The sequence below is a fragment of the Pogona vitticeps genome, chromosome 2, assembly GCF_051106095.1.
Source record: "Pogona vitticeps strain Pit_001003342236 chromosome 2, PviZW2.1, whole genome shotgun sequence".
NCBI lineage: Eukaryota > Metazoa > Chordata > Lepidosauria > Squamata > Agamidae > Pogona > Pogona vitticeps.
In genome coordinates, this window is record NC_135784.1 from 220455146 (window position 1) to 220482962 (window position 27817).

A 27817-nucleotide genomic window follows, 5' to 3' on the forward strand; every position below is an offset into this window, starting at 1 on the left:
ATACTGATGACCCTTGGTATTGGCCGTTGTGCAGCCGTGTCTGCAGTGGTCAATGACTCTCAATATCGACCTTTGTCCATGGATGCCCCATCGACATCGATGCCGACCAACAACCACATTGATGGCCACCCACCGACGCACCATCAATTTCAACAGCTCAACATCGACACCAATACTTCAAGGATCAGCCCCTCAATGTTGATGTCGACCGACAGTTGATTCACAGCATGATGCCGAACCATGTGAGCATGGCTCTAGACCCCAACACCGGCTGTATTACTAACATTGACAGAATCAGACCTTGTGGATACAGATCCTCGGTCTCCTGCAGAGTATTTTCAGACTTATGCTCAATTGGTTGTTGTGGGTTTTTCGGGCTCTTTGGCCGTGTTCTGAAGTTTGTTCTTCCTAACGTTTCACCAGTCTCTGTGGCTGGCATCTTCAGAGGACAGCAATCTGTGCTCTGGTGTAGTTGGCTTGGGAGTGGAGTATTTATGGATGTGAGATGGGCTTTTGTCCTTTTTTGTAGATGGGTGATTAGTGTGTCGTGGGTGCATTGTTGTGATGAGAGATTATCTGTCACTGTGGTTGATGGCTGTAATTAGCTGGTCTTTTGTGTGTAATGATCACCAGTCCTTGTGGCTGGGTAGAATTCGTTGACCTTTTGCACGCTGTATTTTTGAGAGCTGGGAGCCAAATTTTGCTGAGTTTCAAACTTTTTTGTTTAAGTTCTCCTGGTGCTTGTGGATTTCAATGGCTTCCCTGTGCAGTCTGATGTAATGATTGCTGTCGTTGTCCAGTATTTCGGTATTTTGAAATAGAATTTCATGCCCAATTTGTTTTAGGGCATGTTCAGCTACTGCAGATTTTTCTGGTTGTTTTAGTCTGCAGTGTCTCTCGTGTTCTTTGATTCTGGTGTGGATGCTTCGTTTTGTGGTCAGTTGTGCTCAATTGATGGTCTGCATGGCTAAGTCTCTTGACCTTGAAATCCATAGGCCCATGACTGAACCAACAGATCATCTCCACAATTCCATCTCAAAGGATACTACAACAGCAGTGCATATTTCCATGCTGCTGTCTCTTCTCAACACAGTTAGATTGTCCTGGACCAAACCAGTGTCCTCTCACTCGGTGTAAAAGCATATTGACACCCTCTATCGGTACATGACCCTGGTGTTGTCTTCTTGCAAAAACAGCCAGCCCCCAATTCCATATTCATCGAAGCATCACAGTCTTCCTCTCGACACAGACAAGTCTTGATAACAGCTAATAAAGATAGCAGGCGCATTGACTCTATGGGCAGATGGTTATACTCCTCCCCTGCCTTCACCATGAGGGTTGCCAATTAACAAGGGGCTATGGGCTCCTATCAACGCTTTCTGTGGGACAACATGTCTATCTTCATAGATGCCCTCCCCAAAGACAAGAGGATGCTAGCTCAAACTTTCCAGCAAGAAGGTTTCTCTCTCTCAAAACAACAAATGCTATCAGCCAGACACAAAGTCAACACCACTTCAAAATTCATGGCTACCTCAGTAGCACTGTGTCCTTTTTTCCTGGCTCAGAACCACTGGCCTTGCAAAAGATGCGCTTGGGTCCATTGAGGACTTCCCATTTGATGGTGTAGGCTTATTTAATGCTGAGACGGATTACATCCTTGAAATTGTCCAGAAAAAGAGAAAAACTGCCTGACGTTGGGAAGTCTACCCAAACACATACCAGCATCGCCCTTACAACTCTTACCAAAGGTTCGAACATGAACCTCAACGGCAACCATCCTACATGGCTTATTACAAACCCTGCAAAGCTAAACTTCGTCAACTGCAACCAGGCGCAACGACTGCATCACATTTTATGTCCAACCAGCAGAGATCCTCACACATTCTCAAACCCTCCCTCCCAACCTGTGGAAATACTTACCTGTTTGGGAAAACATCACCATGGTTGCTTGGGTCCTCTCCATTGTAAGAAACAGTAAGAACCACATAGAAAAGCTTACATGTATAAATGGAAATTCTCTACTATCATTCTATACCGTCACACCTCCATCATAAACCCTGCAGGATGAAATTCAAACGCTGTTACTCAAAGACGCAATAGAACCAATACCACCACATCAGACAAACAAGGGTTTTTTCTCTCGCTATTTCACAGTTCCCAAAAAAGACGGAGGCCTCCCTCTCATCCTCGATCTCAGGGAATTAAATCAATACATCATCACCGCCAAATTCTGTATGGTTACCCTTGAGTCTGTCCTCCCACTGCTCTGCAAAAAAGACTGGTTTGCAGTCATAGATCTCAAGGTTTGCAGTCATAGATCTTCCACATGTCTGTTCGTCCTTCACACAGACCCTTCCTACGCTTCCAACTCAGAACCCAAGCCTATCAACCCAATTCAAAAGGGTCTTATTTGGACTTGCCATGGCTCCCAGGGTTTTCACCAAATGCATGGCTCCTGTGGCAGCATACCTGAGGCTTCAAAAAAATTCACATTTTTCCATCCATCAACGACTAGCTCTTTGTAGCTTGCTCCTGTCAAAAAGCACAAAGAGACATCTCTTTCACCTTGTCTCTCCTTCAGGATCTCAGCCTCAGAGTTAACCTACAAAATTCCAAATTAAAACCTACAAGACTAGTTCATTATATGGGAGCGGTTCTAGACTCAAAACACATGCATTTTTCCTAACAGACAAACGTCACAATTTGGTGTCCTTACTTTGCGCCTTTACCCCTCATGTGATTGTAACTGCGCTGACTGTTCAGCGTGTCTTAGGCACCATGGCTTCCATGACTTCATGTCCACCTCAAAATGAGGTCACTTCGAGAATGGTTTCTTGCCTTATGTAACCCGATGACAGATCCACCACACACCCTGTTGCAAGTCACTCTAGAACTCACCTCCCAACTCACATGGTGGCATTCCACTTCGAACTTGATGATGGGATTACCTTTTCAACAACTGTGCCCACAAATCCAGTTTATCACAGATGCAAGCCTCACTGGCTGGGGTGCACACTGTCAATCCCTACAGATTCATGCCCAGTGGTCACAAAGAGAGAAGTTGTTCCGTATCAACCAGTTAGAACTTCTAGCAGTAATAAAAGCTTGCAAGGCCTTCAGAAATCATCTTACAGGCAAGATGGTTCAAATAGCCACGGACAGCACTACCACGATGTATTACATCTTCAAGCAGGGAGGCACTCACTCCCCAAGCCTTCTTTATCTTGTAGTTGACCTGTGGAAATGGTGTCTTTCCCATCAAATTTTCCTCGTGACAATACACATAGCCAGCCTAGCCAACAAACACACAGGTGTCCTCAGTCGCAAGGAATCCCAAACTCATGAATGGAAACTGGATCGATCCATTTTTCTCTCCCTCTGCAAATGTTGGGGCACACCCTTCATCAACCTCTTTGCCTCCCGAAAGAACCAGAAGTGCAAACGTTACTGTTCCCATGCAGGAGATGGCAAGAAGTCCCACAGAGGTGCATTAGTGGGCCGCTAGCACAAGGCCCTCAATTAAATATTTCCACCATTCCTGCTCATTCAGAAAGTTGCAGTCTGTCTTCAACAGGAAAAGACCTGTTGAAGACCTATCCTCGTAGCCCCGTGGTATCCACGACAGCCATGGTTCCCAGTTTTCCACCAGCTGTCATTCAACATTAATCACCTGCCCTGCCTGCCTCACCTGCTTACACAACACGAAGGTAAAATTCTCCACCCAGATCTCCCTGCCCTTTACCTGGCAGTGTGGAGGATTCTGCCAACTTGATGAATGTCCTTCATCAAGCAAAGAAACCTTCAACCAGAAAAGCTTACATGTATAAATGGAAATAGTTTTAGTCATTTACCACAGCATTATCACTACCTTCCGTGACGGAGTGAGCGCCCGTCACTTGTCCCAGCTCCCGCCAACCTAACAGTTCGAAAGCATGCAAATGCAAGTAGATTAATAGGGGCCACCTCGGTGGGAAGGTAACGGCGTTCCGTGTCTAAGTCGCACTGGCCATGTGACCACGGAAGATTGTCTTTGCACAAAACGCTGGCTCTATGACTTGGAAACGGGGATGAGCACCGCCCCCTAGAGTCGAACACGACTGGACAAAAATTGTCAAGGAGAACCTTTACCTTTACCTATCACTATCTTCAACTTACCACAGTTCTTTGTGGGGTTTTTTATTACAGCTGAAAATGAAGGGCCTTTCCCTTTCATCTCTAAAGGTCTACCTTTCTGCAGTTGTTGCTTATCACCCTCCAACTTCTTCAGCAGCTTTTTCAGACACCCCACTCTAAAATGCTTCCTCAAAGGACTGTCACACATGTATTCTGAGGTACATCCACCACCACCTCAATGGTCACTGACTTTAGTCCTTCAGCGACTTACAAGGACCCCATTTGAGCCCCTTGCATCAACTGATCTCAGGTTACTCACCTTTAAAATGGTGTTCCTTGTAGCCATTAGATCAACACAACGTGCTAGTGAGTTGGCAGCCTTAAGATCTGACTACCCTTATCTTCAGTTTTACCCAGATAAGGTTAAACTCTTTGTAGATATTTTCCCGAAGTGTCTCCAAGTTCCACTTATTCCAAACCTTTGGTCCTTCCGTCTTCCCATCTCCATCTACTCAAGAAAAAAAATCCTCCATACTTTGGATGTGAGAAGGGCTCTTGCCTCTTACATAGCCCGCACGCAGCCCGTCAGATGTTTAGCTCAACCTTTTGTCAGCTATCAACTTCCTGATAAAGGTCTTCGAGTCACCTAGTAGAGGATATCCAAATGGGTTGCTTCCACAATTCAGCTCACTTATCAGCTTGCTTGCTCTACTAGGACGTTGGAGACATCTATGGCCTTTCTTTATGGCATTCCTCTATCAGACATCTGTGCCTCTGCCATATGGTCACAGCCATCCACATTTAACCATTACAGGTTGGACATTCGGCAGAAATCTGATGCTGGTTTTGAATGTGCTGTGTTGGCATCTACCTTGGTGTGACACCCTCTGTCTGGGTAAGACAGCCTGTTAGTCACCCACAGTGTAATTCATAGAGGCCACGAAGAAGAAGCACAGGTTACTACCTGTAATTGTAGTTCAAGTGGACCTCTGTGATTCACACATCTTGACCCGGCCTCCCCTCTGCCATGCCCTATTTGCTTTATGAGGCGGTTGACCTAACTGAAGTGAGAGCCTTGGCACCAAGGGGGGAGGGTCTGCACGTATGTATCTTTTTGCTACCACAGAAACTCTATAAAATCCTGATGAGGCTCTGCATATGTGCAGATTACCCACAGTATGAATCACAGAGGTCCACTCGAAGAACTACAATTACAGGTAGGTAACCTGTCATTACATGTCTGAGATGGACAATACGGCTAGAATTGTATCAAATAATTCCTCTCTTCCTTTTTCTATAGGCGCCACCGTTGCCCTCATCTCCTAACCAGGCCGTTTGCCATGAATGAGAAGCCATGCCTCCTTTCTGAATATACAGATAAATATCCCATTTACACCAATGTTAAACCCAGGGATTCCTGCAAACCGAAAATAGATTACAAAAAGCAACCAGTACCTATGGAAGGTATTTCAACTACCAGGTAAGGATAAAAGAGGGATATCAATGTTCCAAGAAACATTAATACATGGAAAATATATGTTATGCACTGACTCATCCTTTGCGAGATGGAATAGGGTCATTGGATTTGGTATGTAGGGCATAACAAGGAGAATGAGGGACATAGGAAAGAACAACACCATCACCATGCAAAATGAGAGGAAGGAAAGTGTCTAGAACATTATACTTAGGCAAAACTGTAGAAATGTAAATCTTGAGATGTTCTTGGACTACAGCTCCCAGAAATCCTGGTCAGTACACCAAGTGGTGAAAGCCTCTGGGAGTTTAATATCTGGTGCCCCTAGCTTGGGAAGCACTGATCTAGAGAAAGTCAGTTCTCTCAAGAACTGGAGCTACAAATGCAAGTTCAGGTGGGTCTCAGGACTGAAAGGAGCCAGAGGAAGGAAGAAAGCAAATAAAAATGGGGAACTCACTAATCAATCCGCAGCCCATCATGTTCACTGCAAGCTATGCTTCAAATCATATCTCAGCAAAAAAAAAAGCATCCTTCCTATTCAGCTCTGCAACATAACCATGCTTAGATCCCAGTACATTGCAAACAATACTTTTTATTGATGTTTTTGTTCACAGGAGAGATTATATTCCTCATGAAGTATCACCAAATAAGCAGAGACCTCCTGAAAAATATGTCAAGAAGGATGAAAATATGGACCTGTTGTCCACATATAAACAAGATTATAATCCTCACCCCATTACTCGTGTGCTTCCTTGTTTACCTCAGGAACGGCACATTTCCTCTGATAAGATGACTACAAAACCAACATACAAGAGTAAGTGTTTTATGAGAGGATATATTTCATTATACCTTTCTTCTTTTATTTTTAAGGTGGAATTTTTACAGCCTTTCCTTATGACAGAATCACAAATCTGAACCTTGTAGCTGGAATAACATACTTGGGTAGCTTCTTACATTCTAGTATTAATAAGATTTATTAGGTGAAGATTTATTCTGGGAATGCGTCCACAACTGACAAAACAAAAAACAATGGTGAACAGCCTGGAAATGTTCAGTAGACATTCCAGTCCCCAAGAATGGACATACCACTTTTAGCATCAAGTTTCCTCAGCCACCAGACTGGCTCCAAAATTCTTTTTACCATAGGCAAATCAAGAATGAGATTGGCTTTACAACTATTAAGAAAGTTTCATTTTCTTTTAAACAAGAACAGCTCTGCTGCTTATACTTGAGGATATTACTGTATAATATACTGTAGAGCATTTGCAATTCGACAAAAGGACCTGAGAACAGTCCTCCTTCTCCAAATTAAATGTGTAATATATCTTCCGTCATATTTTAGCTTTGTGAACTGCCATGAATGGGACTGTACCATTGGTTGGCAATGTGAAATCTATCTGCACATGAACATCTATCTGCACAAAATACTTTAAGTAAACAGAATAAGGTTTTCTGGTATTTTATGAATGCTAATTAAAGCTCAACTTCATTTGGTTGCAGTTTGCAAGACTGCAAGACTTGCAGTTTGCAAGACCTTTTGCAAGACTGCATGCACATGGAAATAATCTTTATTTCTTGGTCCCATTATTGTTTTACATCTTTTATTGATTTATTTCATAAATTCTATAAAACAGCTCGAAATCTGTGTCTAACCAATGCCCCTCTCAGACCCACGGACGTAACTCTGCATGAGAATTACAGAATACCTTAATCTCTTGATCCCTTCTTGTTACCGTTATATTAAATAGTTTGGTTCTGCCTCTCAGCTGCCTGCATAAATGTTGTTGATTTCTCTCTTAGCCAGATTCTCAGTGTAGTCTACATCAGTGGTTCTTAACCTTTGTTACTTGGATGCTTTTGAACTGCAACTCCCAGAAACCCCAGTCAGGACAGCTGGTGGTGAAGGCTTCTGGGAGTTGCAGCCCAAAACTCCTGAGTAACCCAAGGTTAAGAACCAGTGGTCTACATGATTTTCAGTCTGCCTATTGTGAGTGACATCGTTGTCCTAAAAATAATTAAAAAGTTATAAAAGCAGTTGGTAAAATGAGGGACTTTCTTACGATACTGATAGTCCAGAAAAAGCAAGACCAGACATACCAAGATAACCAGAGAGTGAAAAAGTAATTTTTTCTGGGGGTGGGTGGAATTCCAACTCTCGGAATCCCATGGTGGCTGGGATAAATAATATAAGCCTTACACAATGAACATGCTTATAATTGATCTAGACAAAGGTAGATACACTTTTGCCTGTATTTTAAGAATGGCATCTGTCAACAGAAATTTTGTCTGTCTTGCATGTCCAAATCTCTTCACAGACTGAAACAGATTTCAGAGCCCAGAGAGAAAGAGAGGGGTAGTAGTTCAATTTTACTAGCAGAACTATGCTCATAGCATTATGGATGTTTCTCTAACTCTGGAACGTTAAGGGACAGAGCAGTTACCAACTACCACAATTAATGTCTTTAAAGTGTCTCATTCTTCAGCATGGTCTCTGTGAATCACACATTTGGGTTAAATCAGCCCTTGCGCTGGAACTTCGGAACCTTCTAGAGCTTTTCTGAAAAAGATACAAAGTTTAGGTTGCCCCTAGTACACATGCTCCATTCTCTCCCCGCCTCCAGTTCCTTTTTTTTCCGCCATTGTGGGCGGAACGTTTCAGACGGAGCTCTCTATTTGCAATCATTTTGGCTTAATTTTGGACTGTATTTTTGGATATTCTTACTTCTATTGCCCCTTGGACTGTTTCGACTACTCTTTCGCTTGACGGACTTTGACTCTTGTTTGACCAGTTTTTCCCACGCTTGTGGATTGCCTGATTGCCTGATTGTCAGGCTGATTGCCTCAGCGGGAAGCGCCATTATCACCTCGGCGGAGGCCTCGTTATCCACTTCTCTCCTGATTACCGTGAGAATTTAGGCTCCTACAGCCTTTTCTTTACTGTTTTATGTCCCCCTCAGGCCCTTTCAGTAAATGTAAGAAGTGCTCAAGAAAGATACCATTTTATGATAAGCATGATCTTTGTTTATTTTGCCTAAGAGACGCGCACAATACTTCTACTTGCCGCCATTGTAAAGAATTTACTAAGGCTGCTCTAAAAGCGTGCCAACAGAGACTTAAATTATATCTTTGGGAAAAGACTCTGTTTTCTACTCAGCCTTCAGAAATGGAGACTTCCTCTAACCCGTCAGGCACTCCACGTTCTGAGGCGACTGGGTCTCTTCCCTCTACATCTACTTCCAAGTTGTCTAAACCACCTAAGAAAACCACCTCAGGTCCTTCCAAAAAGGCTCCTACGTCTAAGGGGTCTGCTTCTAAAGATGTGGCAAAAGCTAAAAAGCAGGCTGGACAGCCTTAGAAGTCCAAGGCTAAAGAGATCACCTCTCTTCCACCTGTTACACCTTCAGTGCCTTCACCAATTTTGGAGTATTCCTCAAGGGACCATGAATCCCTCTCTGAAGCGGCTCCATCTCTGCCACTTTCACAGCAACCTGAGGCACCGCTTGCACCTGGGCACTCACCCAATCCGGATAAAGTTGAAGACACTCTATTATCCAGCCCTCATTCTGCCCATCTTGGCCCCGCATCTGCCAGCCGGGTACTGAAACTCTGCATTCCCCATCTTGCTCTCCGAGGAGAGATCTCCCTCCTTGCAAGAAAGGGTCGAAGAGGCGGCATTCTTCCTCCGATCGACGTCGTGATTCTGACGTGGAGGGCTCCCGACATCATAAGAGACACAGGCATCAACAATTTGGACGCAGTCGGTCAGGACGAAGGACAAAGCATCGGCGTCGACATTATGACAGTGATTCGACGTAGTCCTCCCAGTTACTGCATGCACAGAAGGAGGCGCTATTCCTCTTCTTCGACCTCAAGTTCTTCACCTCATCAACGTTGACAGGCCCATAATACTCAACTTGTTTTGGATATGAAGGCTTCTAAAAAGATTGCTTCCACCACGACGTCGAGGGTCAAGGCTACCCAGCAACCTGCTCAGCCTTCCTTAGCTGAGATTGCTGTGCATAGAGTGCCATCGGAGGAGGATGACCAGATGTGTGAGGTGTCTTCCGATCAAGATGAAGAGGTGTTCTCCCCTTTGCAAGCCTAGTCACCAGTGGAGGCGGACTCCTTCGAGTCAGACACCGGGAATCCCCATCCATCCTCCCCTACTGAGGACTTCTCATCTTATTCACAGATGGTGACTTGAATGGCTAGCGTTTTGAAGATGCAAACGCAACTCCCTCCTCCTCCTACAGACGATCCCATTTTTGGGGACACCGACAAAGAGTCTTCTCAGCCACTGAGCCTCAACTACATTTCCCAATTATTCAATCTAATTATGGATGCTTGTTCTCAACCAGCTACCCCTCTTTCTGTCTCTAGGAGAACTGAGAACATGTACAGAGTTCATGGAGATGAAGTCAACTTCTTGTCTAAGCATCCCGCTCCCAACTCTGTCATCGTCCATGCTAATGCATCTAAGGCCTCAGGGTGGCCACATGTCACTCCAACCAATAAGGAGTGCAGAAAAATGGATGTGTTAGGGAGGAAACTTTACAATTTCCAATCTTTCCTACTGAAGATATGTAATTATCAGGCAGCAATGGGAGCATACCAGAAACATCTCTGGAATAAAGTACTTCCAGCGCTCCAAACTACTCCTGAAGATATTAGACAGGAATGTTTGAATGCTCATGCTGAGGCTATGACGTTGTCCAAGCACCAATGTTTAAGTGGCACGACATGCCACAGACGTTGCAGCTAAGTCTTTAAACTCTGCCATAACCCTTCGATGCCACGCCTGGCTCAGGGCATCTGGCATTGTTGAGGATGTGAAAAAGCAAATCGAAGAGCAGGCTTTTGACACAAAAGGTTTATTTAATGAAAAGACGAGTCTCTCAAGTCCATACATGAAAGTAAGAAGACTGCTAAATCTTACACCATTCACTAACACCCTCGTTTTCAAAAACAACAATGGCAAAGGCAGTTTCCTCAGCAGCAATATCAGCAACAAGCCTCTCAAGGCTACCGGCCTTTCAGGAGCTCTCAGGGCAGGTCTTCTCAACAATCTTCTACTGCTCCATCCTATAAACAACAAACATCACACAAGCGTCAATCCTATCGCCCGCCTGTCAAGAAGTCTAAGCAGTACCTTTGACTGCATCAAACATCTACCTCACGGCCATCACACATGTCTTGCCCCATTTTACCACAATTGGCAAAGGATATCACAGGACAGTTGGGTTCTGAACATCATCAAATTCGGCTACCGGCTAGAGTTTTTAGAACGTCCTCCTCTAGGTTTTCTGCGAATGACAACATCCAATCCCACCCTAGAAGAGGAGGTTCTCACTCTACTTCAAAAGAATGCCATACAGTGGGTCCCTCTTCAGGACATTCTCAGGGGTTTTTACTCCCGATACTTCACTGTTCCAAAGAAGGACGGAGGCCTCCGGTCCATACTAGATCTAAGGAACCTCAACACTTACCTTCAGCCACGCCGATTCCGGATGGTCACCCTGGAGTCCATCGTCCACCTGTTGAAAAAGGGAGATGAGTTTGTGGTCATACACCTGAAGGACGCATACTTCCATGTCACCATACACCATCATCACAGGAAGTATCTGCGGTTCATAATCAACAACAAGGTCTACCAGTATGCGGCCTTACCATTCGGCTTAGCAACGGCTCCACGCACGTTTACAAAGTGCATGGCCCCAGTGGCTGCATTTCTATGTCTACAGGGGGTGAAAGTATGCCCGTACATCAACGATTGGCTCGTAGTGTCGCCATCCAGACAGAAAGCCATTCAGGACACCAAATTCACCCTTCACGCTCTACAGAGTCTAGGTCACCATAAATTTCGAGAAATCCACCCTAAAGCCTTCTCAAGTTATGAGTTACATAGGAGCAACGCTCAACTCCAAAAGGCCAAGACTCTTCCTTCCTCCATAGCGCATCCACAAGTTACAGACTGCTCTTCAAAAGTTTCAACCACACTCACTAGTGTCAGCAGATCATGCACAACCTCTGCTGGGGCTCATGGCCTCAACTACAGCTTCCTTGCCACACGCCAGGCTAAAGATGCAGTCGCTACAGGCGTGGTTTCTCCATCATTTCGACCTGATGTCAGAGGATCCCAGGAAGAAGATCCTAGTCACCCCAGAGCTGGCGAAACAACTACAGTGGGTGGGGGTTTTGGCCTCATCTGCTCACGAGCCCCACAGGATGGGGAGCTCATTGCAACGGTCACATCGTCAAAGAGGTCTCCACATCAACCATTTGGAGATGCTAGCAGTGATCAAGTCGTTTAGAGCCTTCCTCCCGCTGATACAGGGTTGTGGTGTACACGTTGTGACAGACAACACCACGACCTTGTACTACATCAACAAGCAGGGCAGGACGAGATCATTGTCTCTTCTCTACCTCGCCGTGCACCTGTGGGAGTGGTGCTGCCACAATCACATCTATCCAGTGGCAATCCACATATCGACCACAGAGAACCAACTGGCAGACGAGCTGAGGTGACGGAAGGGACAGTCCCACGAATGGGAGCTGGACGACAAGGTATTTCAGATGCTGTGCAGACAATGGGGACAACCGTCCATCAACATGTTCGCTTCACACACGAACAGGAAGTGCAGGAGATATGCATCTCGAGCAGGAAGAGGTCCCGGGTCCCAGGGAGATGCCTTTATGATACCATGGTGAGAACATCTTATCTACCTGTTCCCGCCGATCCCTCTAATCCAGAGGATCAGACACCAGAGGTCGTCGGTGATACTCATAGCACCCTTTTGGCCGCGTCAACCATGGTTCTCTACTCTGGAGGAGCTGGCCATCGACGTGTTCAAACTTCCACTTCTGCCACATCTGCTAATGCAAGATTCAGGGAATATCCTACATCCAGAGTTGAACCTCCACCTAGCTGCGTGGAGGATCTGCCTGAAATCAAAGCCAAGAAACCATCTACTATCCTCTTGTACAAATACAAGTGGAATAATTTCCTTCGTTTTGCCACTGCCAGGAACCTGCAGACTTCTCCAGTTTCCCTACAGACTTTGCTTCTGTATCTCAAACATCTTTTTGATCTCGGCCTTACCTTGTCAACTCTCAAGGTGTATATTTCTGCTATAGTCTCTTTCCAGCCCAGAGACTCAGAATCTTCACGTCTCTTTTCTCATCCTACATTAAAAGCATTCCTAAAAGGACTGATTAATATTCGCCCACCTACAAGACCTCCAGTAACTCAGTGGTCCCTTACACTGGTTCTCCAATCATTCATGAAGCATCCATTTGAACTTATGGCTTCGTGTGATGTAACGTTTCTTTCCTTAAAGGCTCTTTTTCTAGTTGCATTTACGTCTGCTAGAAGAATAAGTGAGTTGGCAGCCTTAAGGTCTGATCCTCCTTGCAGTTCTATAAGGACAAAGTTATGTTGTTTCCAGATGTTTCGTTCCTGCCTAAAGTGGTTACAGACTTTCACCTCAATCACCCTATTTCGTTACCTACCTTGTTTTCTGATCCTTCCTCGGACGTTGAAAAGATGCTCCATTCTCTGGATGTTAGAAGGGCGTTAGCATACTATATTTCCAGGACAAAGGACTTTCGGAAAGCTGAAGACTTTTCCTGTGCTTCTTTGGACCACACAAGGGTTGTCCAGCGTCATCTTCTACCTTGTCACAGTGGCTTGTCTCCACTATCACTCTTGCCTACCAACTTGCAAGTAAAGCTGTGCCTGAAGGTCTTAAAGGACATTCCACAAGGTCCATGGCAACATCTACTGCGTTACTATGTGGTGTGGACATTCCAGACATCTGCAAGGCAGCAACATGTTCCAGAGTGTCCACGTTTGTCACCCACTATAAGTTGGACCTTCGGGCAAAGAGGGAGACGAGTTTTGGAAGGGCTGTCTTGACATCTGTCCTGCAGTGATGGCCCTCCTTCCGGTAAGTTAGCTTGCCAGTCACCCAAATGTGTGATTCACAGAGACCACACTGAAGAAAGAAAGGTTACTTACCTGTAACCATGGGTCTTCAAGTGGATCTCTGTGAATTCACACATTCCCACCCAGCCTCCCCACTATCCGTCATTGCTTCTTTTAGGGTGAGCTCTTGCTCTAGCAATGGCGGATAAATGGAACTGGAGGCGGGGAAGGAATGGAGCATGCGTACTAGGGGCAACCTAAACATTGTATCTTTTTTAGAAAAACACTAGAAGGTTCCGAAGTTCCAGCGCAGGCGCTGATTTAACCCAAATGTGTGAATTCACAGAGATCCACTTGAAGAACCATGGTTACAGGTAAGTAACCTTTCTATTTCCTCCCATACATAATACTATTGTTCACTTACACAGCAGAAGGGCAAATTTTATAACTTGAAGCAGCAAATCCCAGTAGTTCTTGGATCCTTGGTTGTGTGCCAAACCACCTGAAGAATCCGTGGGTAATTTGGTTCAACCGTGAGTTTTTCCCAGTTGAACTTATATTAATTCCACCTTGTGGTTTAGTTGGGTTCACTCATAAAATTCTTTTAATACCCTGACTAATGAATTATGAATTAAATTGTATAAAATGGTAATATATAATTATTTATATTCTACAATATATTTCAGGTGATTATGTGGAATGGAACCAACCTAAAAGGCATATGATAAAGCCCGATAATGCTTACCATCCATCAGATCAAAAGTTTGACCACAGGACCACTAACCAGGACAACTACCTCTACATGGGACCTGTAATAACTAAGAGCTACAAGCCCTTCCAAGCACCTCAGATCCCAAACATACCCTTAGAAGGCATGACCAATTATAAACAGAATTATGTGGCCTATCCCATGCCAAAACGCTACATCCATGAACGTGAGCCATTTAAGCCCAATGATGTCCCATTTGAAGGTCTTACCACCCACAGTCTATCGTACAAAGGTTTAGCAGGAGAGCCAGCAAAGTCAATGAAACCATCATTTATAAGGCCAAATGTGGACAAATTTGTTGGCAGCACTGAATTTCAGGAAAAATACCTAGCATGGCCAACACCTACTACCGTTGTCAGAAAATGTGAGGTCTACAAGCCACCTAAGGAGAAGATGGACCTCAAGACTGTGGCACAGCTTCACTATGTAGACCCCCATGGGCGTCCAGCAATCTCATGTAAACCACTATCCCATGTTCCACAAAGCACAGAGCCTTTCAATTCCCACTCCACGATGAAAGAAGATTACAAACCATGGCAGTGTGCAAGGCCCAAGGCCATCATTCCTCACCCAGAGATCAGATTGCCAGCTGAGCCAATGGACACTCTGACTACTTTCCAGGCACATTATGTCCCTCCCCCACTTTCTTTTACTAAGATCTTCAGGCCACAGAATCCACCATCTAGACCTCATGTGCCGTTTAATGGTGAAACCACCTATGGCAAAAGCTATACTCTGAAGGATTTTTGTATATGTCCTGCCTCTTACAAAGAACCACCAGGCTACATATTTGAGAAGGTAGATGAAAATGGGCATAGGCAGTTTCGACCTGCTACAGTAGCCCAGTTGCAACGCACATCCAGTTCAAAAATTTCCAGTCGTAGGGGGCAGCCCTTCTACTGAAAGACCCCATCAAACGTCTCTCAAAACCACCTAAAAGTCTAAACCATTTTCCAAAATTCTGCTAATTCAATTAAAAATATGAGTTGAATGGCCATTTCCAGATGACAGAATGGAATAAATAAGAAAAATATAGTGAAATAGCTCTCCTGGTTTCCTGATTAACTGCTATTGTCAGGGCTGCCATTTGACAGTTGGATTTAGCTACCATCAGAGAATTAACATGTATAGTATTATGTATAGTATGCATTCATAATGATAGCTGCTTTTCGATTTGAAGTGCAGATGAAGATTTTATATGACTTACTACCAAAAAAGCAGCTCAGAAAAACATTTTCTGAACCAAATCTGCAAGCCCCACAGGAGCTAATTTTATGTATCAATTTAAGCTGTTGCCCATTTAGGACTTTTTCAGATAGCAAAATACTTAAAATCAACTCGCCATCGAGGGCCAGGCTCCTGAATTTAGTTTTGAGGTGGTTCTACAAGAGGAGCAAGAAGCATTGAATATTCTGAAAGATGCTAGTGAACAAAAACAACTCAGAAATTACCCACAGAACTTTTTGTGATGTTTATTACAAGGTAGTAGCCACAACCCTGTGAAGCCGGGTCACAAGCGATAGGAGTTTTTTGGATCACACTCACATTGGACACTTCTAAGAATAGCTGCTTCTTATTTTCCCTATTCTGTATCTCCTGACATGGAAGGAAATGTTATATAACAAAAAACTATTTAGCAAAATAAATCATGGAAACTGCTCTCCTGCTGGAACAAATTCAGTGGGTTTCCACATCTGTGAAATGGAGCTTGGAATATTTTTTTAAAAGGAAGATTCCAGTATTAATTTTCAAATAAAATCATAGTGTGTTATTGCTTAACTGCATTTTTAAAGTTTGCTTTTATATTAAAAAAGAACTCCAATACATATTTTCTAATATTCTTTTTTCCATTGAGTTTTTCCATTGAAAAATATTACCATAATGCTCATGCTCATTTTTGTTATTAATACCTGAGGTCAGTGAGCTACGTAGAGCTAGAGGTTTATAGCTGGATTCCCCATCTTGTTAGAGCTAGTCTGTGTGGAGTAATTTTTGTTCATTTGCCCTCTGATTTTCTCAGTGTCTCTTCTTCAACAGAGGAACCGAACAATTTTGTCTTTACAAAAAAGTTGACATAACTCATGCAGCTGAGTCCTAATTTTTCCTTGAAACCATGAAATAACGGGAATAAGAGCACAGGTTTTGAATTTTAGATTAGTGCATCTTTTGAAGGGTTATTTTTAAAATAAACATACTATTAAATGTTCCATTCAGGCCATAGGCAGAACCAAGTAAAATAGTCTCTTTTTCCTAGAAAAAGCCTTTTTTTAGAAAATGAAAATAAGTAACTTAAGGATTTGAATAAGCATAGCAACAATCAAAATGGAGCTGAGCAATAGCAGCTGGGCAAAGAATCTGTTAGTACTGTACTTTTAGACTGGAATATTCCAGTGAAGATGTGGAACCTATGCTTGTAAACTATTGTGTGAATCGCACAATTTCACATCTTTTTTGTTATGGTGGTTTCCTTGTCTATAATTGCCGAGATGTGGATTAAACACCTTTGAGTGGGTTCAACTTTGGGAAAACCCCATTCCCTTGTTTGTTCCCCAAAAGGTGGAGACAGGCCTTCTTTGTAAACATTTCCTTTATTTTCAAACACCTGAGAACCATGAACAACAACAGTTGGATCAATGGTTCCCTCAGTTTCCCTGCATTCCACATAACAGTCCCTTAACTCAGGCATCGCAAGAGAGTTCACAATTGGGGAATTCACTCCAAACCATTCCCGATCTGTGGGTTTTCTCGTGGGCTTCCTCAGACTGGGACATATGGTACCGCAACAGGGGTGCTGATCCCACTCTCCCTCATTTCTGGATGCAACATCACCACTGGTTTGGCCCCCTTTTTCCATTGATCTTCCTTCTTGGGATAGACATATACCGTCAATTCCACTTGTTCTCCATCCCCCACCTGCATTGCCAATCCTTCCTTTCTTTGCCTTTTCAGCTCTTCTCCCTCTTTTCCTATCTTACTTCCCTCAGGTCTCATGTTGTGGTATTGCTGTCTCCTTTCTATTTCCTCTAGGGCACTTTCATTTTAACACACTCTCCTGTCCAGGGGACTTCCATTTCTAAGCAGCCTCATCCTAGAGGAATGTCTTCTTCCTTCACCGCCTTTCTTTTTTTCCTCCTTTTCTACCTCCCAGTCTAGTTCTCTTTTCTCTTCTTTCTCCTCCTCAGCCCCATTCACCAGATATCCCTCTACTATTGGCTCCTCCCCTTCTCACCCTTCTCTCGCTCTTCTTTCCCACGCTTTTTCACCACTACTCAGTTGGGCCACTGCTGGTATCAGGATTTACACTGTACCCTCTGTTGTGGGCGCTGGAGGGGACGGATCACACTCCTTTTTTCTGTTGGGAAGTGGTTCCTCCTCACAACGCCCTTTAACAATTTTATATCTGCCTCTTTGGAATTTGAACACAGAGGGCCCTGTCTAAGAAAAGATAACAGTAGTTCAGGAGAATGTATTTCCTTTTTTCTGTTAATAATTAATCCATTCACCACAAAACAAGAGAACATGGTAGCTGATTTATCCAGCTTGACATCTAGGGAGAGGGAAATCTAGGGAAATCATTGAGCCAAGGTACACGAAACCATGAACAACCTCCAATTTTTGTGCGGAGATGGTAATAGAGGAAGGTGAGTCGATGCCCTGGCTCATGACTTGTTTTTTCTTCAGGCTGATCCAAAGTCTTGGCAGGCCTTACTAAAACGATTCATAAGTTGTTGGAGGTTGTGATCGGGTTCTTCATGAGTCAGTGACGGTTCCCTCATTTTAGCGGGAATAAGAGACGGAGGCAGTTTTGAAAATCCAACAGGCTCAACTTTATTTACATCAACTTCTGATTCAACTAAATTAAACAGGTCAAAACAACTCAATTTGGGTATTGTCTTGTAACGTAAAATCTTAGCTTCTGGTGTAAACAGGTCACTTCTTACATTGGGGCTGGACCAAAGCGTTCGCGATTGGTTATCACCCTCAAGGGGGTAGTCCTTACCGCACATACTGTCCCACAACAGGAATGCCTCACCCAGTCCCCTTCGAGAGGTGGATTGTTGTAAGAGGGACTGGGACAAATCATTTTCCTCCCTCCACCTTGTTTGCGGGGATAGAACACAACCATCCGTTCTAGTGGTATAACCCTCTTCCCTTCATGTCTCGGTAAGCCTGGATCCGGGGGTACAGTGGTGCCCCGCATAGCGAGGTTAATCCGTTCCGGATTAACCCCCGCTATGCGGAATCGTCGCTAAACGGGTAGGGGAAACGTATTGAAACGCATTAAACTTAGTTTAATGCGTTCCAATACCTTGCTTACTTACCCGTTCAGCGGGGATTCCCCTTGCCGGCAGCCATTTTCGCGCCCATCAGGGGCTAGGTGTTCCTCCCACAATCCTCTAGTGCACAGGTATTACCGTAAGGAATTAGCATATGCTAATCCTCTGTACACTAGAGGATTGTGGGAGGAACACCTAGCTAATGCTAGGTGTTCCGCCCACAATTAGCATAAAGTATTAGCATATGCTAATACCTGTGCGCTAGAGCAGTGGTCCCCAACCTTGGGCCTCCAGATGTTCTTGGACCACAACCCCCAGAAGCCTTCACCACCATCTCTGCTGGCCAGGATTTCTGGGAGTTGAAGTCCAAGAACCTCTGGAGGCTCAAGGCTGGGGACCACCACGCTAGAGGATTGTGGGAGGAACACTTAGCCCCTGATGGGGGTCCTGCAGGGCACCCCACAACACTGAGGAACTGTCTTGGCCTCTGGCAGTACTGGGGTTGTGCAGCCCTGTACTGAGTGGGAGGTGTACCCAGGCGGTCACCATGACTTGGGGGGTTAGGGGACAGAATGGGGTAGGAGATTCAAGGGCCATTCTAACTTATTCCATGGAGGGGAAATGCCATGTCATAAAAGTGGTTTTCCCAGAGGAGGCTCATCCATTGTGCTTTGGGTGTGCTGCTGATCCCTGTGATTTCCCTAAATGTGGGGAACTCAGCTGCATAATTTAAGTTAATGAGGGGATTATATTTATTGTTTCCCTGTTTTTCTACAACCTGTTTATCCTTTGGTTTCTGGCTATTTTCACCACTCTCTATCATTTAAATTTGCAACCATAGCCCCATTGGCAATGCTTTGCAAGATGGTTCCCCCCCCCCCCATTGGAACACACTAATTACATAGGACCTACTTTTTTCATCCCAAAAAAGTGGGGGAGAAAGTGTGTTCTGGTGTTTTTCCAGTAGGCAGACCCTGAAAAGCCAGCAACATACACTTTCATCCCAACAGCATATATACTTTTTTGGGATAAAATAGTAGGTCTTATGTAAATATATGTGTTCCAATTTTTTGGGGTGGGGAGGTGGGGACTGTCTTGAGAAACAGGGTTTGAAAAAAAACCCTTCTGTCCCCTGACCCCCAAACTCATGGTGACCCCCTGGCTGCACCTCCCACTCAGTAAAGGGCTGCACAGCCCCAGTCCTGCCAGAGGCCAAGAGGGCTCCGCAGTGTTTTGGGGTGGCCTTCGGGACCCCCCCATCAGGGGCTAGGTGTTCCTCCCATAGTCCTCTAGTGCACAGGTATTAGCGTAAGGTATTAGCATATGCTAATCCTCTGTACACTAGTGGATTGTGGGAGGAACATCTAGATAATGCTAGGTGTTCCGCCCACAATTAGCATAAAGTATTAGCATATACTAATACCTGTGCACGGGAGGATTGTGGGAGGAACACTTAGCCCCTGATGGGGGTCCTGCAGGGCACCCCCCCAAAAAATGAAGAACTGTCTTGGCCTCTGGCAGGACTGGGGTTGTACAGCCCTGTACTGTGGGAGGTGCAGCCAGGGGGTCACCATGACTTGGGGGGTTAGGGGACAGAATGGGGTAGGAGATTCAAGGGCCATTCTAACTTATCCCTTGGAGGGGAAATGCCATGTCATAAACGTGGTTTTCGTGGCGGAGGCTCATCCATTGTGCTTTGGGTGTGCTGCTGATCCCTGTGATTTCCCTAAATGTGGGGAACTCAGCTGCATAATTTAAGTTAATGAGGGGATTATTTTTATTGTTTCCCTGTTTTTCTACAACCTGATAATGCTTTGGTTTCTGGCTATTTTCACCACTCTCTATCATTTAAATTTGAAACCATAGCCCCATTGGCAATGCTTTGCAAGATGGTCCCCACCCCAATGGAACACGCTAATTACATGAGACCTATTTTTTTCATCCCAAAAAAGTGGGGGAGAAAGTGTGTGCTGGAGTTTTTCCAGTAGGCAGACCCTGAAAAGCCAGCAACATACACTTTCATCCCAACGGCATATATATTTTTTTTTGGATAAACTTATAGGTCTTATGTAATTATATGTGTTCCAATTTTTTGGGGGTGGGGACTGTCTTGTGAAACAGGGTTTGAAAAAAAAACCCTTCTGTCCCCTGACCCACAAAGTCATGGTGACCCCCCTGGCTGCACCTCCCACTCAGTAAAGGGCTGCACAGCCCCAGTCCTGCCAGAGGCCAAGAGAGCTCCGCAGTGTTTTGGGGTGGCCTGCGGGACCCCCCCATCAGGGCCTAGGTGTTCCTCCCACAATCCTCTAGTGCACAGGTATTAGCGTAAGGTATTAGCATATGCTAATCCTCTGTACACTAGAGGATTGTGGGAGGAACACCTAGCTAATGCTAGGAGTTCTGCCCACAATTAGCATAAAGTATTAGCATATGCTAATACCTGTGCACTAGAGGATTGTGGGAGGAACACTTAGCCCCTGATGGGGGTCCTGCACGGCACCCCACAAAAAAATGAGGAACTGTCTTGGCCTCTGGCAGTACTGGGGTTGTGCAGCCCTGTACTGAGTGGGAGGTGTAGCCAGGCGGTCACCATGACTTCGGGGATTAGGGGACAGAATGGGGTAGGAGATTCAAGGGCCATTCTAACTTATATCTTGCAGGGGAAATGCCATGTCATAAAAGTGGTTTTCCCAGGGGAGGCTCATCCATTGTGCTTTGGGTGTGCTGCTGATCCCTGTGATTTCCCTAAATGTGGGAAATGCAGCTGCATAATTTAAGTTAATGAGGGGATTATATTTATTGTTTCCCTGTTTTTCTACAACCTGTTTATCCTTTGGTTTCTGGCTATTTTCACCACTCTCTATCATTTAAATTTGAAACCATAGCCCCATTGGCAATGCTTTGCAAGATGGTCCCCTCCCCCTTTGGAACACACTAATTACATAGGACCTACTTTTTTCATCCTAAAAAAGTGGGGGAGAAAATGTGTACTGGTGTTTTTCCAGTAGGCAGACCCTGAAAAGCTAGCAACATACACTTTCATCCCAACAGCATATATACTTTTTGGGGATAAAATAGTAGGTCTTATGTCATCATATGTGTTCCAATTTTTTTGGAGGGGTGGGGACTGTTTTGCAAAACAGGGTTTGAAAAAAAAAAACTCTTCTGTCCCCTGACCCCAAAGTCATGGTGACCCCCTGGCTGCACCTCCCACTCAGTAAAGGGCTGCACAGCCCCAGTCCTGCCAGAGGCCAAGAGAGCTCCGCAGTGTTTTGGGGTGGCCTGCGGGACCCCCCCATCAGGGCCTAGGTGTTCCTCCCACAATCCTCTAGTGCACAGGTATTAGCGTAAGGTATTAGCATATGCTAATCCTCTGTACACTAGAGGATTGTGGGATAAACACCTAGCTAATGCTAGGTGTTCCACCCACAATTAGCATAACGTATTAGCATGTGCCAATACCTGTGCACTAGAGGATTGTGGGAGGAACACTTAGCCCCTATGGGGGTCCTGCAGGGCACCCCAAAACACTGAGGAACTGTCTTGGCCTCTGGCAGGACTTTGGTTGTGCAGCCCTGTACTGAGTGGGAGGAGCAGCCAGGGGGTCACCATGACTTCGGGGATTAGGGGACAGAATGGGGTAGGAGATTCAAGGGCCATTCTAACTTATAACTTGCAGGGGAAATACCATGTCATAAAAGTGGTTATCCCGGGGGAGGCTCATCCATTCTGCTTTGGGTGTGCTGCTGATCCCTGTGATTTCCCTAAATGTGGGAAACGCAGCTGCATAATTTAAGTTAATGAGGGGATTATTTTTATTGTTTCCCTGTTTTTCCACAACCTGATTATGCTTTGGTTTCTGGCTATTTTCACCACTCTCTATCATTTAAATTTGAAACCATAGCCCCATTGGTAATGCTTTGCATGATGGTCCCCCTGCATTGGAACACACTAATTACATAGGACCTACTTTTTTCATCCCAAAAAAGTGGGGGAGAAAATGTGTGCTGGTGTTTTTCCAGTAGGCAGACCCTGAAAAGCCAGCAACATACACTTTCATCCCAACAGCATATATACTTTTTGGGGATAAAATAGTAGGTCTTATGTCATCATATGTGTTCCAATTTTTTTGGAGGGGTGGGGACTGTTTTGCAAAACAGGGTTTGAAAAAAAAAAACTCTTCTGTCCCCTGACCCCAAAGTCATGGTGACCCCCTGGCTGCACCTCCCACTCAGTAAAGGGCTGCACAGCCCCAGTCCTGCCAGAGGCCAAGAGAGCTCCGCAGTGTTTTGGGGTGGCCTGCGGGACCCCCCCATCAGGGCCTAGGTGTTCCTCCCACAATCCTCTAGTGCACAGGTATTAGCGTAAGGTATTAGCATATGCTAATCCTCTGTACACTAGAGGATTGTGGGATAAACACCTAGCTAATGCTAGGTGTTCCACCCACAATTAGCATAACGTATTAGCATGTGCCAATACCTGTGCACTAGAGGATTGTGGGAGGAACACTTAGCCCCTATGGGGGTCCTGCAGGGCACCCCAAAACACTGAGGAACTGTCTTGGCCTCTGGCAGGACTTTGGTTGTGCAGCCCTGTACTGAGTGGGAGGAGCAGCCAGGGGGTCACCATGACTTCGGGGATTAGGGGACAGAATGGGGTAGGAGATTCAAGGGCCATTCTAACTTATAACTTGCAGGGGAAATACCATGTCATAAAAGTGGTTTTCCCGGGGGAGGCTCATCCATTCTGCTTTGGGTGTGCTGCTGATCCCTGTGATTTCCCTAAATGTGGGAAACGCAGCTGCATAATTTAAGTTAATGAGGGGATTATTTTTATTGTTTCCCTGTTTTTCCACAACCTGATTATGCTTTGGTTTCTGGCTATTTTCACCACTCTCTATCATTTAAATTTGAAACCATAGCCCCATTGGTAATGCTTTGCATGATGGTCCCCCTGCATTGGAACACACTAATTACATAGGACCTACTTTTTTCATCCCAAAAAAGTGGGGGAGAAAATGTGTGCTGGTGTTTTTCCAGTAGGCAGACCCTGAAAAGCCAGCAACATACACTTTCATCCCAACAGCATATATACTTTTTGGGGATAAAATAGTAGGTCTTATGTAATCATATGTGTTCCAATTTTTTTTGGGGGGGGGACTGTCTTGCAAAACAGGGTTTGAAAAAAAAAACTCTTCTGTCCCCTGACCCCAAAGTCATGGTGACCCCCTGGCTGCACCTCCCACTCAGTAAAGGGCTGCACAGCCCCAGTCCTGCCAGAGGCCAAGAGAGCTCCGCAGTGTTTTGGGGTGGCCAGCGGGACCCCCCCATCAGGGCCTAGGTGTTCCTCCCACAATCCTCTAGTGCACAGGTATTAGCGTAAGGTATTAGCATATGCTAATCCTCTGTACACTAGAGGATTGTGGGCGGAACACCTAGCTAATGCTAGGTGTTCCGCCCACAATTAGCATAAAGTATTAGCATATGCTAATACCTATGCACTAGAGGATTGTGGGAGGAACACTTAGCCCCTGATGGGGGTCCTGCAGGGCACCCCACAAAAAAATGAGGAACTGTCTTGGCCTCTGGCAGGACTGGGGTTGTGCAGCCCTGTACTGAGTGGGAGGTGCAGCCAGGGGGTCACCATGACTTGGGGGGTTAGGGGACAGAATGGGGTAGGAGATTCAAGGGCCATTCTAACTTATAACTTGCAGGGGAAATACCATGTCATAAAAGTGGTTTTCCCAGGGGAGGCTCATCCTTTGTGCTTTGGGTGTGCTGCTGATCCCTGTGATTTCCCTAAATGTGGGGAACTCACCTCCATAATTTAAGTTAACGAGGGGATTATTTTTATTGTTTCCCTGTTTTTCCACAACCTGATTATGGCTTTGGTTTCTGGCTATTTTCACCACTCTCTATCATTTAAATTTGAAACCATAGCCCCATTGGTAATGCTTTGCATGATGGTCCCCCTGCATTGGAACACACTAATTACATGAGACCTATTTTTTTCATCCTAAAAAAGTGGGGGAGAAAGTGTGTGCTGGTGTTTTTCCAGTAGGCAGACCCTGAAAAGCCAGCAACATACACTTTCATCCCAACAGCATATATACTTTTTTGGGATAAAATAGTAGGTCTTATGTAATTATATGTGTTCCAATTTTTTTGGAGGGGTGGGGACTGTCTTGAGAAACAGGGTTTGAAAAAAAAACCCTTCTGTCCCCTGACCCCCAAAGTCATGGTGACCCTCCTGGCTGCACCTCCCACTCAGTAAAGGGCTGCACAGCCCCAGTCCTGCCAGAGGCCAAGAGAGCTCCGCACTGTTTTGGGGTGGCCTGCGGGAACCCCCATCAGGGGCTAGGTGTTCCTCCCACAATCCTCTAGTGCACAGGTATTAGCATAAGGTATTAGCATATGCTAATTCTCTGTACACTAGAGGATTGTGGGAGGAAGACCTAGCTAATGCTAGGTGTTCTGCCCACAATTAGCATACAGTATTAGCATATGCTAATACCTGTGCACTAGAGGATTGTGGGAGGAACACTTAGCCCCTGATGGGGGTCCTGCGGGGCACCCCACAAAAAAATGAGGAACTGTCTTGGCCTCTGGCAGGACTGGGGTTGTGCAGCCCTGTACTGAGTGGGAGGTGTAGCCAGGCGGTCACCATGACTTGGAGGGTTAGGGGACAGAATGGGGTAGGAGATTCAAGGGCCATTCTAACTTATAACTTGCAGGGGAAATACCATGTCATAAAAGTGGTTTTCCCAGGGGAGGCTCATCCTTTGTGCTTTGGGTGTGCTGCTGATCCCTGTGATTTCCCTAAATGTGGGGAACTCACCTCCATAATTTAAGTTAACGAGTGGATTATATTTATTGTTTCCCTGTTTTTCTACAACCTGTTTATCCTTTGGTTTCTGGCTATTTTCCCCACTCTCTATCATTTAAATTTGCAACCATAGCCCCATTGGCAATGCTTTGCAAGATGGTCCCCCCGCATTGGAACACACTAATTACATGAGACCTATTTTTTTCATCCCAAAAAAGTGGGGGAGAAAGTGTGTGCTGGTGTTTTTCCAGTAGGCAGACCCTGAAAAGCCAGCAACATACACTTTCATCCCAACAGCATATATACTTTATGGGGATAAAATAGTAGGTCTTATGTAATTACATGTGTTCCAATTTTTTGGGGTGGGGTGGGGACTGTCTTGCAAAACAGGGTTTGAAAAAAAATAACTCTTCTGTCCCCTGACCCCAAACTCATGGTGACCCCCTGGCTGCACCTCCCACTCAGTAAAGGGCTGCACAGCCCCAGTCCTGCCAGAGGCCAAGAGAGCTCCGCAGTGTTTTGGGGTGGCCTGCGGGACCCCCCCATCAGGGGCTAGGTGTTCCTCCCACAATCCTCTAGTGCACAGGTATTAGCTTAAGGTATTAGCATATGCTAATTCTCTGTACACTAGAGGATTGTGGGAGGAACACCTAGCTAATGCTAGGTGTTCCACCCACAATTAGCATAAAGTATTAGCATATGCTAATACCTGTGCACTAGAGGATTGTGGGAGGAACACTTAGCCCCTGATGGGGGTCCTGCAGGGCACCCCAAAACACTGAGGAACTCTCTTGGCCTCTGGCAGGATTGGGGTTGTGCAGCCCTGTACTAAGTGGGAGGTGTAGCCAGTGGGTCACCATGACTTGGGGGGTTAGGGGACAGAATGGGGTAGGAGATTCAAGAGCCATTCTAACTTACACCTTGCAGGAGAAATGCCATGTCATAAAAGTGGTTTTCCCGGGGGAGGCTCATCCTTTGTGCTTTGGATGTGATGCTGATCCCTGTGATTTCCCTAAATGTGGGGACCTCAGCTGCCTGATTTAAGTTAATCAGGGGATTATATTTATTGTTTCCCTGTTTTTCCACAACCTTTTTATCCTTTGGTTTCTGGCTATTTTCACCACTCTCTATCATTTAAATTTGCAACCATAGCCCCAATGGCAATGCTTTGCAAGTTGGTCTCCCCCCCCCCCATTGGAACACACTAATTACGTAGGACCTACTTTTTTCATCCCCAAAAAGTGGGGGAGAAAATGTGTGCTGGTGTTTTTCCAGTAGACGGACCCTGAAAAGCCAGCAACATACACTTTCATCCCAACAGCATATATACTTTTTTGGGATAAAATAGTAGGTCTTACGTAATTATATGTGTTCCAATTTTTTGGGGGGGGGACTGTCTTGAGAAACAGGGTTTGAAAAAAAAACCCTTCTGTCCCCTGACCCCCAAAGTCATGGTGACCCCGTGGCTGCACCTCCCACTCAGTAAAGGGCTGCACAGCCCCAGTCCTGCCAGAGGCCAAGAGAGCTCCGCACTGTTTTGGGGTGGCCTGCGGGACCCCCCCATCAGGGGCTAGGTGTTCCTCCCACAATCCTCTAGTGCACAGGTATTAGCGTAAGGTATTAGCATATGCTAATCCTCTGTACACTAGAGGATTGTGGGCGGAACACCTAGCTAATGCTAGGTGTTCCGCCCACAATTAGCATACAGTATTAGCATATGCTAATACCTGTGCACTAGAGGATTGTGGGAGGAACACTTAGCCCCTGATGGGGGTCCCGCAGGGCACCCCAAAACACTGAGGAACTCTCTTGGCCTCTGGCAGGACTGGGGTTGTGCAGCCCTGTACTGAGTGGGAGGTGTACCCAGGCGGTCACCATGACTTGGGGGGTTAGGGGACAGAATGGGGTAGGAGATTCAAGGGCCTTTCTAACTTTTGCCTTGCAGGGGAAATACCATGTCATAAAATTGGTTTTCCCGGGGGAGGCTCATCCATTGTGCTTTGGGTGTGCTGCTGATCCCTGTGATTTCCCTAAATGTGGGGAACTCAGCTGCATAATTTAGGTAAATAGGGGGATTATATTCATTGTTTCCCTGTTTTTCTACAACCTGTTTATCCTTTGGTTTCTGGTTATTTTCACCACTCTCTATCATTTAAATTTGCAACCATAGCCCTATTGGTAATGCTTTGCAAGATGGTTCCCCCCCCCATTGGAACAAACTAATTACATGACCTACTTTTTTCATCCCAAAAAAGTGGGGGAGAAATAAAGCCAGCAACATACACTTTCATCCTAACAGCCGATATACTTTTTTGGGATAAAATAGTAGGACTTACCTAATTATATGTGTTTGTATATTGTATTTTTTTTCAGTGTGGAAGGGATTGTCCCTCTCGAATTGGCCTTCTTAGCCACACTAGATGCTCTTCCAAGAC

At 45.3% G+C, this 27817-nt stretch overlaps 2 protein-coding genes and 9 non-coding genes across 11 annotated transcripts in view; all 11 read left to right on the forward strand.

Annotated features, from left to right (window-relative positions):
* The window catches only part of HAUS6 (HAUS augmin like complex subunit 6), a 110678-nt gene extending 105135 nt beyond the window's left edge, over positions 1–5543 (forward strand). The window contains exon 18 of the mRNA XM_020790384.3: positions 5414–5543. The gene's annotated coding sequence lies outside the window, so the exon portion shown is untranslated. The remainder of the gene's footprint in view (positions 1–5413) is intronic.
* Positions 5454–16106, forward strand: SAXO1 (stabilizer of axonemal microtubules 1). Its single transcript, XM_020790388.3, has 3 exons — positions 5454–5593; positions 6202–6401; positions 14198–16106. Exons 1-3 carry the CDS (start codon positions 5454–5456, stop codon positions 15181–15183), a joined length of 1326 nt encoding a protein of 441 aa, XP_020646047.1. The 3' UTR covers positions 15184–16106.
* Positions 16107–19156: 3050 nt separating this feature from the next.
* On the forward strand, positions 19157–19324 carry LOC140705186 (U1 spliceosomal RNA). The gene has a single exon (XR_012084666.2). It is a non-coding gene; the product is annotated as a U1 spliceosomal RNA (small nuclear RNA).
* An 857-nt stretch (positions 19325–20181) lies between these two features.
* On the forward strand, positions 20182–20348 carry LOC140705236 (U1 spliceosomal RNA). Its single transcript, XR_012084683.2, has one exon. It is a non-coding gene; the product is annotated as a U1 spliceosomal RNA (small nuclear RNA).
* An 852-nt stretch (positions 20349–21200) lies between these two features.
* Positions 21201–21368, forward strand: LOC140705203 (U1 spliceosomal RNA). Its single transcript, XR_012084672.2, has one exon. It is a non-coding gene; the product is annotated as a U1 spliceosomal RNA (small nuclear RNA).
* An 851-nt stretch (positions 21369–22219) lies between these two features.
* Positions 22220–22386, forward strand: LOC144587663 (U1 spliceosomal RNA). The gene has a single exon (XR_013542828.1). It is a non-coding gene; the product is annotated as a U1 spliceosomal RNA (small nuclear RNA).
* An 850-nt stretch (positions 22387–23236) lies between these two features.
* Positions 23237–23403, forward strand: LOC144587661 (U1 spliceosomal RNA). Its single transcript, XR_013542826.1, has one exon. It is a non-coding gene; the product is annotated as a U1 spliceosomal RNA (small nuclear RNA).
* An 850-nt stretch (positions 23404–24253) lies between these two features.
* LOC144587662 (U1 spliceosomal RNA) lies at positions 24254–24420 on the forward strand. Its single transcript, XR_013542827.1, has one exon. It is a non-coding gene; the product is annotated as a U1 spliceosomal RNA (small nuclear RNA).
* An 853-nt stretch (positions 24421–25273) lies between these two features.
* LOC144587665 (U1 spliceosomal RNA) lies at positions 25274–25439 on the forward strand. The gene has a single exon (XR_013542830.1). It is a non-coding gene; the product is annotated as a U1 spliceosomal RNA (small nuclear RNA).
* An 853-nt stretch (positions 25440–26292) lies between these two features.
* On the forward strand, positions 26293–26460 carry LOC140705158 (U1 spliceosomal RNA). Its single transcript, XR_012084653.2, has one exon. It is a non-coding gene; the product is annotated as a U1 spliceosomal RNA (small nuclear RNA).
* Positions 26461–27312: 852 nt separating this feature from the next.
* LOC144587652 (U1 spliceosomal RNA) lies at positions 27313–27478 on the forward strand. The gene has a single exon (XR_013542822.1). It is a non-coding gene; the product is annotated as a U1 spliceosomal RNA (small nuclear RNA).
* The last annotated feature ends 339 nt before the right edge of the window (positions 27479–27817 follow it).

Bases quoted from the DNA above. Each gene is read 5' to 3' on its own strand.
- SAXO1 (XM_020790388.3), top strand. From the start codon at position 5,454: ATGAATGAGAAGCCATGCCTCCTTTCTGAATATACAGATAAATATCCC. The intron at 5,594-6,201 runs GTAAGGATAAAA...TTTTGTTCACAG, and splicing joins GAAGGTATTTCAACTACCAG to GAGAGATTATATTCCTCATG. The intron at 6,402-14,197 runs GTAAGTGTTTTA...AATATATTTCAG, and splicing joins TACAAAACCAACATACAAGA to GTGATTATGTGGAATGGAAC.